We start from the raw sequence: 12,500 nt of genomic DNA on the forward strand, positions 1-12,500 counted from the left end.
AATGGTAAGCTTTTAGAAAAATGGGATTTGGGTGTCTTTCCATAACAGCATTTTTTAAAACGCTAAACTACAATAAGATTCTGGAATAATCTAAAAACAAGCTGCTGCTTCGGCAGTGGAGTCTATTCGGAATACACATGGTCAAAAGGTCTTTCTTGATGGAATCACCCTTTCCACCAGTCCCATAATGACTCTTTCTCACGTGAAACTACGTCAAAAAATGAAACTAAATACGGTGTACACTGGAGTTTTTGTCAGTACTTTATGATTCGATGCACCTAAGATAAATACGAAATCAATTTTTTATTATTTAGGAAACACATGGATTTTAACCTTTTTAGAAGATACTGTTTCCTGACTTAAACCTTTCCACGAGTTATATCCCTTTGATTAACTGTTTTATAACGACGAATATTTAATTTTCATTTTTCTTTTCTTTCTTTTTTTTCTTTCTTTAGTTCATTCTTTCTCTATTATCATGTTTTGGGGGAGGGGGCCTATTTTCATGTACAAAAACATGCCTTTCTTAAGAAGCCCAGATGGCTTGACAGAAGAATAATAAATAATGCAACAATCGATCAAAATAAAATACACATGTAAAAAAAATGCAATATAAGGAATGAGTATATCTATCTATCTATCTATCTATCTATCTATCTATCTATCTATCTATCTATCTATCTATCTATCTATCTATCTATCTATCTATCTATCTATCTATCTATCTATCTATCTATCTATCTATCTATCTATCTATCTATCTATCTATCTATCTATCTATCTATCTATCTATCTATCTATCTATCTATCTATCTATCTATCTATCTATCTATCTATCTATCTATCTATCTATCTATCTATCTATCTATCTATCTATCTATCTATATATATATTTATACACATACACGCGCATATCGTAACAGTTAAAATATTAACATTCTCTGCGGTCTATAGATGGATGTTGTCGGGTAGATCCATATTCCTAGACGATTCTCTGGAATGGAAAGAGAAAATGACCAGAATAAAGCACGAGGAGTAAAAATATAGACATCATAATCACACGTAATATTTTTTCATATTTTGTAACTTATCGTATATAATCACCTATATATATCGAGTCAAACTGCAAAAAAATGCAGACCCAGAGCTGCTGTCGCATTAGGCGCCCGGTAAAGCTGGGTCACTACAGTTTGTTATGAGTAATCAGCAGAACAAATATATATATATATATCCTGATTTGCTAATGTACTATGCGATGGCAGATCAGGATCATTGTTTCTTGCAGTTTGACTCGCAGCGTGTAGTTACCAGGATTATAAACTGGCATATACGGTAGTATATAGAATAACATGCCTTTCTCTTTCGAGATTTAAGCTGGTATGTTGGTATGTGCGGTAATACAGAGAGTAACATATCTGTATCCGCATTTTTGTAATAAATGTGAACTGATTGCCGCATGGCATTGTAATTAAATACAGAACCTAACGTCCATGCCTTGCAGTAGATTGAATAATGCGTAATGCAGATTGTGTGTGTGTGTGTGTGTGTATGTGCGCGCGCGCGCGCGTGTGTGTTTATGCATACATATGCATACACTTTCAGAGAACGTGCTATGAAAATGTCACTTGCTGGTTAACTGAAATTATTAAGCCACCCTAGAATAATAAGGTTGTTTCCTTGAAGACAATATATTTTACCTGTGTGCTAGCTAGTTTTATAAAGCGTTTTTAATGTCAACGTTTGGTAAGTCTATCCGAGGTAAATTGTAAAGTAAGGACAGACTTACCAAACCATAACTAATGTGCGAAGTAAGGATGGACTTACTGTGACAGGGAATAAAGGACAGTAAAAAGAACATTATTTTTATGATATCAAAGTGGTGGACTTACTCTGGTTTGATGAACGCCAACGCTGTATTGTATTCTTTTTTCTTTCTTTGTGTGCCAGAACTCACTGTTCCTAACGTCTGCTTACGCCTAGAAACCAGAGTATACCGGATGAATGCCTTTAAGTACCCTCCGAGTGAAAGCCAATAGTACAAGCTTAGTCTATGCATGATTCATTACCTTGATCAGCCACTACAACTGAGGCCTCACACGAAAAGAATGCAATCCACTCTTCTAATTCTCACACGCTTTCAGTGTTACAGTAAACAGTTAACCCTTTGATAGTGACCTATCCCAATAAAGAGTGTACATTCATTAATATAGAACATTTATCAGTGAATACACATTTATTGCTACGTCCAACTGCACAGGCCAGGGGTCTTTGTGTTATAATATTGGACGAATAAAGCACGGGAAAAGCAAGGTAAATTATAGGTTACATTGACATTCTTGGGTTGTGTGTACAGGGCCGTAGAGAGCGATGACGGGCCCTGGGGTAAGAAGTACCCGAGCCTCTCAGTTCTTGTTCAAGCAAAATTTCTTTCATAAAATTAAAAGTGTTGTTCGGCCCGGGCCCCGGGAATATATCCATGGTTGGCCTCCCCCCACCCCCTTGTCGGCCCTTAGGGTAATAACATGAACTAGACACACGCAATTTGAGGAAAAATCAACAAAGCATGAACTATAGACCAAAGAGGCCTCATTTTACGATAAGAGTGTAGTACTTTGGATGCATCCTCCCACCAAGATGTATGAATGTCGGAAGGAAAGAATGCATATACCACGGTCCAAATACACCTCATTTGGTTATACGTTCAACGCAAACACTTAACTAACGTCAGTAAAAAATGAAATATCAGTTTCAATGAGCTTTTGCGCAGTTGCATGGTTGTGGTACTTACACAGATGTATATCATGAATTTCACGGTTCTAGCAAGATCGTCATTTAACCCAATTTAGGGAAGGGTACAGTATAGTATGGGACATCCTGGCCGAACTGATGCAATGACGGATTGGTACATATCAAGATGCATCCCTCGGCAGATTTCAATTTTTCCAGATAGAAACAGTATGCATATAGTACGCAGAGAATATATGTGGTCTTGAGCTGAACGTAAACATTTAAACAAATCCAGGTTAAAAGAAAATGTAGGTGATCGTTTCCTTGATTTCATAGCGGAGTGGTATTAATATACATCATCCACTTTAATGACTACATCATAAACATTGAAAACGCACTTAAACCAAATTCATTGAAGGGTGAAATATGGGATACAGTGACCTATTTTGTGATGAAGGTCATCCTTATGCCTCTCCCACCAAGATGCACGATTCTAGATTGAGCGCTATTATACAGAATGCAATAAACCTGAACTAAAAGCAAAATCTGAACGAAGTCTGCGCAGCCCCCGCAAAGGAGGTGCTACAAAACCCAACCCAGACTGTTGCATAGAATGATTCGTTTAGATGCAGTAAAAAAATGTTGTATGTACGTATATGACTTTAACGTGCAGACGCTGACCTCTAACATATATACCTACGCGTTAATAGCACCATAGCTCTTCTTTACTTTGTAGAGACAAGCTAAAATTAAGAAATCATCCAAGAATTGTGGTTGTTTACAGGAAAAACTAACCTCGGTGTCAAAGCCCCCAAAACAAAGTAGAATAGGACCCTAATATGAAATATTAATAATATGAGGCAAGTCAGTTTTAGGCGTACGCCTTCAGAAAGTATTCTTGTTTTTCACGGGAGAAGACCAAAGCTTATTTGTGAGCCCCTTGCATTCCAGATGAGCTAAAACTCCTCCATGGGTTCGAGTTGCATAGCCTTCCGAACAAACTCTTATAACACAAATCTATAACATAAGGGGGTGGGGTGTGTGGGTGATTTTGTCAATGTCAGGGAAACGTACACATATGATTTGATTATTGCTATGAAGAAGTCCATTTTCCCACAACCACACGCTACTGAATGTTACTTTTTTAAACGTTGATATTTTGCAATGGCAAGTTAAACTGCATAAATAATATCAGACAAAAATTTAAAATACGTATTCAGTAACATTACCTAGTGCAAATCCTCCTCCGGTAGCAGGCTATTGTGATGGAAACGAAGAACCCAGCCAAAACTGCTATCGCAATACCTGAAAAGAAATCATCGAACGAGACTGGTGAATAATATCTCTTAATATAATTAAATATACATACACAAGGGTAAAACTTATTCTGTACTTACTTCATAGTACCCTTGTGTGCCTTTCCATTTGTTATACACACACACACACACACACACACACACACACACACACACACACACACACGTAGATCAGTGTCTGTATGTCAATTATCACAAAATAACAATTATATTGCTGGGCCATAAAACACCAGAAAACCATAATCTATCAATTGCTACAACAAGTCAGTGTCTCTGTTGTACAGAAACTCATATTTGGCGGCAGAACCGGTGTTAGTCAATTTTTGTTCACCGTATTTTTAAGTCCCGACTTTTCAAAGAGTCCATAAATTGACTTCTCGTTTATAGGATATAAATGCTTTCCTTCGGTTATCTTTCGCAGCCTGTTTGACTAATGTAGTATACACACTCTTTATAAGATTGTCTTGCAATTCATATCATGCTTTGGAAATACTTTGAGAGGTATTTTTTTCTTTTTTCTTCAACATTCTCATGATAGCGTTTCTCAGCCCTTTCTGTTTAATTTTCTTTCTATATTCTCACGATAGGATTTGGCAATAGCACAATCCAGAATGGCTTTGAAAGAATTCTCAAAAATCTCAAAAGAAGTGTTTTTGTTAGAAAAAGTCAATGAGTACTTTGTTATTCCAATGAATAATTTAAATAAATAAATCCTCTCAAACTATATTAGGACAAAACTGTAAATTACTCCTCAAACTGATAATAAAACAGGAATAAATGCTTGTTTACCAAGGTTCTCTTTATACATTTTTCACTTGACTTACTTTGCAATCGAATTTCTGGAAAATTAAACATTTCCATATAAGAATAAACTGAAATTTTGACATTTGACCTCAGTGTTGTTAAACGTCAATTGGCATATTTTGAACTGAACTAGAAATGGATGGTATCTAATCGTCGTCTTAATTTTTCAGTCATATCGCTAAGATGTCTGCACTGTGACAGTTTATAGTGATGTCTAGCACTGGGGCATCGTACCGCAGACATGTAGCATTATGTCCCAGCCAGTCACATTATCCTGACACCAGGACAACCAGTCCTAACACTGACCTCTTAATGCTGAGTCCAAGCGAGGCAGCTGTTAGTATCATTTTTGTAAGTCTTTGGTATGACTCGGCCGGGGATCGAACCCACGACATCCCGCACCCGAGGCGGACGCTCTAACCACTTGGCCACCGGAGCGGTATGAACAATTTTTCATGAAAGAGACAATACTATCGAAGCCTCAAATAATCAATACATTTTCTTTAATAAATTATTGTCATAATAAAAGAGGGGCCTGGATGTATGGAGAACGCAGGTAAGTGCGACATGTGCAAAATGATAGGTCTGTTTATCCCCGCATTGAGAAAAAAAATCACTAATGGACATTACGAATACAGAAATACCCCCCTCCCCCCCCCCCCCGACAGTTTTAAATATTGTATCCAGGTATAGCACTTTCCGTTCTGTCTGGTGTCTATTTATAATTCTCAATAATTAAATCTATATACCTTGACGTCTTTCATAGGAATCCGGAATGACTAGTTAGACGAGAATTAATTGCTAGGTCGTCACCGATTGAGTAGCATCATTTTTTGGTGATGCGTGCTTAGTCGTGAGGGAATATGGGCTCGTGTGTGCAGGCAAGGCAACGGGTGCCGTTTACCCGCGGAATTGGGTTCGAATCTCCGTAGAACACGAAATAAAAATTATCTAACCTATCATACATAAACTAATAACGAACTAAAGTATTCCAAGAAAATCCTTTCTAGGCCGAGAAGGGATGAAAATCTAGCTACATGCACACTACCTACATGTTCAAACCCTTCCGCCATACTTACAACAACGGCTATATCTTTCATTTATGATATTGAAATTCTTATATATTTCGTACATCAATTAATTATATCTTTATTTACGTTTGATGAAAAATGTATACATCTTTTGGTTATATGAAAGATACATCGTGCTAAGTATACATATCTTTAGCAACACATTGAGATCTGGAATACAATGGTAATACTTATGTTATTGATAAAACACATCATAAACGTGTCGTTCGTCCGTCGTGCACGTGTCAGGGGACATTATTCAGCAACGACCCATGTTCACCTGAACGTACATCTCTCTCTCACACACATATGCATGCTTTAAAAACCCTACGTCGTTACAAATAAAACTCAAGGTAAGAAACAAATTGCCTGGCTCATTGGGCATGGCGAAATTATCGAGCATAGCCTTTGCTAAATTAATGTTGAATTTGCAAACTTCAATCAGTTATATTAATGTTTTGAATTATATGGGTAGTGATCAGTATTTTTTTTCGAGAAGCGTTTAGTTGGACCTATTACTATTTATATGCGTGACATCTAATCAATATATTTTGATATGAAGAATAATTTCTGGTAAGAAAGAACTAAAGATTTAACAATGAAGTTGAGTATGACTTTGTCCTAGGAAGAACAAGGAATATTATGAACATCTCAATGTCCAAACAAATTGCTGCAAAGCCTCTGAAGTCAGTGGGATAACGCAATTTGTGAAAACTCAGCATGTATGGCTCTTATTCGTCAGTGACCTGAAGACGCATCTTCGCACGTTATTAGTTATTGAAACTCTCTCTCTCACACACACACACACACACACACACACACACACATATATATATATATATATATATATATATATATATATATATATATATATATATATATATATATATATATATATATATATATATATATATATATATATATATATATATATATATATATATATATATATATATATATATATATATATATATAGTCAGCAAGCATAATGTCTACATGACGTCACATTACAGTCCATTATAGTTAATTTCTTTATAGCAATCCGGCGATAAATATATTGCAAGTTCGTTGTATCTATGATTTTCTAAGAGATGTAAAACTTAGTTCCTTTAAAGGAAACGAGGCTTGCTGAGATTTCTTACTGGAAAAAATTTATACATCTCACTGTATATCAAAAAATATAAATTGTTATTATAGTATTGTTTATTTATACAAAATGCATCCAGTTCCCATTGAGTTATGATGGCATACAATAAACTCTTGACAGAGTTACCTCCTCACATCCGTGTTCGGTATTTTCGCTCATATTGACTAAAAGAATAAACGAGACGCCTGTGATCTAAACTTTAAAGTCGGTTTAAATGAGGAAATAACAAACTTTGCATTGCTACACTAGCATTCTGAACAAAGGAAGTGAAGCCAGCTTTTTCATCAATCGCTACTTGGTGAGTACGTTGAACGGAGCGATGGACAAACAGGAATCAGTTGAAATATTTAACAATATTTAGTGTTCAATGAAGTCATTATTCCGCTTGCTGTAGTAACTACTGACTACTCTTTCTTTTTCTCTTTTTCGAATTTAAATGTTAACAAGATTTGGTATGAAGCTCTGGAAGCCTGCAGCTCACCCTACCCTTCGTATCTATGGCATGCGCATGATATATATAACTGTGACTCGAATTTTATTCAAGCAGGAAGGTTCTGGGTGGCCGTTTACTGGTGGACAAAGTGTAAGCATCATACGTCCTCTCTCTGTCTCTCTGTGTGTGTGTGTGTGTGTGTGTGTGTGTGTGTGTGTGTAAGCTAGTCAGTCAGGGAATATCAAGTTTACTTATGTCGATTTCATGATGGTTAACAACTGTAAATTCATATCTTTGTCTGGAGAATATAGAAACAATGGTCTACTGTTGGAATCATAGTTATATGCGTATTTATAAGTAATGGACGAATCACAAACTAATATAGCCAAAGTATTTCGTATATGAGATTGCTCTATACAAACACTTCAAATGCTATGCTATGTTTAACACCCACACCCACATTCCCCAAGAGATGTATATATTTATACCACATACATTAAAAATAACATGGCATTTAAAGTGTTGGTATAAAGCCATTTGATATATCAATACTACTGGTATATCAAATTGTGATCCGCCCATGGCACAATAATACGCATATATAAACATTTTAGCGAACGTCTGCAGTTGATTCTATATCAATGATGAATTTTCACACATTGATCATTGGCGACGTATGAAAATAACGATAAAAGTATTAATAATCCTTGTTTTCTAAATGAATTTAATATGGTACACATTTTCATCACAATCCTTTCTGCTTTCTGTTCCTCTCTCCGCTCTCATGCATAACGGACAAACTACGCAGAAATGAGGAGTGAGAGAGAAAAGTAATTTGGGCTGGATATAAACCTTGAAATAGAAATTACACCAAGTAACCTACATGAATATAGTTCGTCTTAAGGATACATGTGCACTTTCCTTGGGATTTATCTACAGTGTTTATCAATGATACGAAGTTTAAAACCACGTCGACATTATACAGTAAATTCCTCGGTTACGCGGTACACAGACTCGGATGTATTTAATGTGTGTTTTTGTAGTTATTTCTTAAACATACTATAATGTTCTAAAAATCAATTATTATTAATTAAATATGAAAATGTCCAAAAGCCCTCTCCCCCCTTCTTCTCTCTCTCTCACTTTCTCTCTCTCGACCATCGTAGCAAGATACGGGCTAAAATCTATGAAATAACGAACGTAGGGGAGTTTAGTTTTGTCATCCCACGATATATCTGGACTTATGAATGATGGTAAAAGTTAAAACGGCCAGAGGATGTAAGAGAGAGAGAGAGAGAGAGATTTAAAGTCTAAAGTCAAAGAGAGAGAGAGAGAGAGAGAGAGAGAGAGAGAGAGATTTAAAGTCTAAAGTCAAAGAGAGAGAGAGAGAGTTTATGGTCGGTGGTGCTGTTGCTAAAGCAGAGTAATGACTTTGACCAGCTGTAAATATATTAAAATATTTTAATTACCTCTTGTTAGTTCGTACTTTCGCTTAGTTTCTATTCCACACTGATTTCCATGAGCCGGTAGGTGAATGGCCTAGCGTTTATGTGAATGGCGTAGATAACCTAGTGTTTGTAGTGCTTTAATTTTATTATTAAAAAAAATCTTTCATGTTTAAATCATAAGTATATATTGTATTGATTTATTCAGTATGAAGAAAAATTGAAACTAAAAAAGAAAACAATCAACTTATTAATATGCAAAGATGATTGTCAATAACCACAAAAGGCATATAACTATATTTTGTAGCGGACACACTCGGGGATGTGAGGAGTTCACTTCACTCGGTCAATACACAGCTGCCTGTAGTAAATCTTAACTCCGTTCAAAGGGCAAATATATGTATTTGTGTGTGGTATACATTATATGTAGAGTACTCTGTATCCATGATATACCACTCGTTGTGTAAATTTTTCATTAAAAGAAACTCGGCAAGCCTCGTTTCCTTCAAATGAAAAATTTATACATCTCGTGGTATATCATTGATACAGTGTACATACTATGTACATGCATTTATACTAGCCTAGTTATCTGGGACATGTGATGTAATTATGTATCTTGATGACATGGTTATATCAAAGATGATGATTATGATGATGCTGGTAGTGATGGTTGTGGTTTTGGTAGCCGTGATGATAACGATGATGATAACGATGATTATGGTGATGATATTGACATCGATGGTGATAAAAGTGCTGTTGATGGCGATGATGATGATGATGGTGATGATGATAATGATAATGATAATGATAGTGATAGTGGTGATGGTGGTGGCGAACGAAAGGAGTAATTTTGAAATAAACTAACCTAATCCGATATTTGGTGGATCTATTTTGAAGGAGCTTGTCTCAGAACTTGAAGTCTTGCTACCATCTGGAAGAAAGAGAAAACCAGAAGCATTGTGTTTTTCATTGGTATGATGAGAAAATAATTACTATATTTAAAATATTATGTACCAGATGAGGATATATTCTAAAGGTTTTTCTTCAATTGTATTGGATTCGGCATTTTATGACGTATTTAAGGAATGCGAAACATGTGAACATATTTGATTAAGTTATAAAAAACAAAACACTTTTTAGCCATTGTTATAAATATGGTTGTATTTAGCATTAGTGTAAATTTATATAAATTACGCTGATTTATTAGATAAGAAATTACACAAGAAAAAACTCAAGGTGTTTACTCATAATTACTTTACATCTGGAATTGCCGACAATATACAGATTAGAATGGAGGACTGATACCACGGCAATGGGAGTTATTACAGTCACATAGCATATGGTAAATGTAAATTAAATATGAATTATGATTAACCAAGTAGAAGGAACCTTGCATCGAGCAGTATCAAACAAAGCGAAATTAGAAAACACCTTTTTGGTCAACCATGGGGTACACTGAATAGTAGGTAAATTAGACAACCTCTAATCTTATTTAACAATATTAGTTGTTCAATTAGGTGTTAAGCCTCACTCTTCACTTGGCAATAATTGTCATTGGTAGATGTCAGAGCTCACGATAGTCAGATTTAGGCTGTAGCAAAGGAGCAACCCACTTTTAGTGTGACCTTGGCATTTAAGTCTATAATATAAAAAAGCAATTTTGGTAAATGTAACACAACGCATGAAAGAGCGTTTGTATTATAATTTGTTGGAAAGAAAATTGATGGTCGATGGATGCTATGTAGGCAAGAAACAACTTTTATTTTCAATGACATCATTGTACGAAGTTTTAAAGCTTGTTGAAGAAAAGTCATTGAAACTATCTTGAATACTGACATTCAAAATGTATGAAAACAACTTCAACTTAAAACAAAAAAGCAAAGGAGTCAAAAGTCAACCTGCTAACGCAAAATAAAGGCATCATCACTATTCAGACCATACAGTTGAAGAGGGGTTAGTTTTCATTGTATTATAAATCATTGAATTATTTTCAGTCCTATGGTTATATAAAGTTTTGTAACAATGAAATAAAACCACAAATCATTCAACCTTACTCGATGAGGCATATGGTCCAGGGGTTGGCAATAATTTTGTTGAAGTAGATGTAGTTGATATCGATGGAACGTTAGTCAATGCAGTGATAAAAACACTAGGAGGTCGATTTTTAGAAGTAAATGATCCCTGGGAGTCAGTGAACGTTTTGTTAAACCAGTCATTTTGCACTGTTGTCGGGGAACTGGTAGAAGTGGAAGGTGATGAGGTCGTGGCAGTGGTCGATGTTGTCGCTGCTGCACTTGATGAGGTTCCAGATATTGATAAAGCTGACAACATCGTAGAATTGGTGGATTGTGATGACGTTTCAGCGGTCCTTAAAGTTGACGACGTAATAAAAGTCGTGGAAGTGGTGGATCTTGACATAGTTGGCAGCATCCTAGAAGTCGTGGAAGTGGCCGATGATGTCGTTATTGTCGTTGACGAAGTTGTAGAGGTCGGTATAACTGTCGAGAGATTGAAATACGATAAGCCACATGTTGTCAGTTTTTATGTTTGGCTGATATTTTTACCAGTCGACGAAGCATATATGTTTTTCCGGTAAATAATTTTGAAAACAGTTTAGCGTCCTTGAATGATTTCAAAACATTTTCACTAACGAAATCTTCATTGATGGAAACACTAGTTACTTTATATCAACAAGAACAAAACAAAAGAGAAAATAATTTAATCTTAGTCAATGTGTCCATTGGAGTACTGGTTTATGAAATACTTTAGTAGCTGCCATTTCTTCTACTTCTACTTGCAATTATTATTATTATTATTATTATTATTATTATTATTATTCACTGATTTTCAACCGTTGCTATCCAGACTGTATCATATTTTATCTTAGTATAATGTCCATTTGTACACTCAGAAATTTAGTTAGATTATTTAATCACATAGTCTGTACGCTTTACATATATTATCTTATGATGTAATCTTTATTTTTCTTCCGATAATACGGCATTTTGAGCATTACGTACATTAGGCTTATATGTGTATATACTGTATATAACTCTTAACGTTTTCAACAGTACATTGTAATAAAAGTTACAAAGTTTATATTGAGTAGCACTGAATAACATCTTTTAATTCTTAATAAGAATGACTCTATACAGAGATTATAATTTATACTGTACATATATCACAGTTCGTTTTCTAGTGTAATTATTATGTACATGGAAAGACATTATTATTAAAGAGGTAACTTAAGGGAATACAACACTTGATAAGATTCAGGGGAAGAAAAATCCGTAGCTAGTATAATAGTTTTAGGTACGATATTTAGCACCTAGACCTCCTCCTACTCTACTTCCTAAGAGAGAGAGAGAGAGAGAGAGAGAGAGAGAGAGAGAGAGAGAGATGATGGAAGTATGAATAGTTTTAAAATGATGCTTACCCTTTGTCCACCAGTAAACGGCCACCCAGAACCTTCCTGCTTGAATAAAATTCGAGTCGCAGTTATATATATCATGCGCATGCCATAGATACGAAGGGTAGGGTGAGCTGCAGGCTTCCAGA

General features: G+C 35.4%; 1 protein-coding gene across 6 annotated transcripts in view; it reads right to left on the reverse strand.

Annotated features, from left to right (window-relative positions):
• Positions 1 to 12,500, reverse strand: part of LOC149792376 (uncharacterized) — a 91,519-nt gene that overhangs the window by 3,226 nt on the left and 75,793 nt on the right. For 4 of the 6 annotated variants that reach the window (XM_089970956.1, XM_089970955.1, XM_089970952.1 and 1 more), the window contains 6 exons: positions 12,379 to 12,500; positions 10,997 to 11,440; positions 9,808 to 9,873; positions 3,957 to 4,032; positions 1,890 to 1,976; positions 877 to 994 (listed from right to left, as the gene is read on the reverse strand). The exon at positions 12,379 to 12,500 is cut by the window's right edge and continues 70 nt beyond it. In XM_089970956.1, the coding sequence (XP_089827082.1) occupies positions 949 to 994; positions 1,890 to 1,976; positions 3,957 to 4,032; positions 9,808 to 9,873; positions 10,997 to 11,440; positions 12,379 to 12,500 (841 nt within the window). In that variant the 3' untranslated portion in view covers positions 877 to 948. Of the gene's footprint in view, positions 1 to 876; positions 995 to 1,889; positions 1,977 to 3,956; positions 4,033 to 9,807; positions 9,874 to 10,996; positions 11,441 to 12,378 lie in introns of those variants that run through there. The other 2 variants (XM_089970954.1, XM_089970957.1) reach the window with 2 other exon arrangements.

This window comes from Sinohyriopsis cumingii, chromosome 9 (assembly GCF_028554795.1).
Source record: "Sinohyriopsis cumingii isolate HCF-2022 chromosome 9, ASM2855479v2, whole genome shotgun sequence".
Classification (NCBI taxonomy): domain Eukaryota; kingdom Metazoa; phylum Mollusca; class Bivalvia; order Unionida; family Unionidae; genus Sinohyriopsis; species Sinohyriopsis cumingii.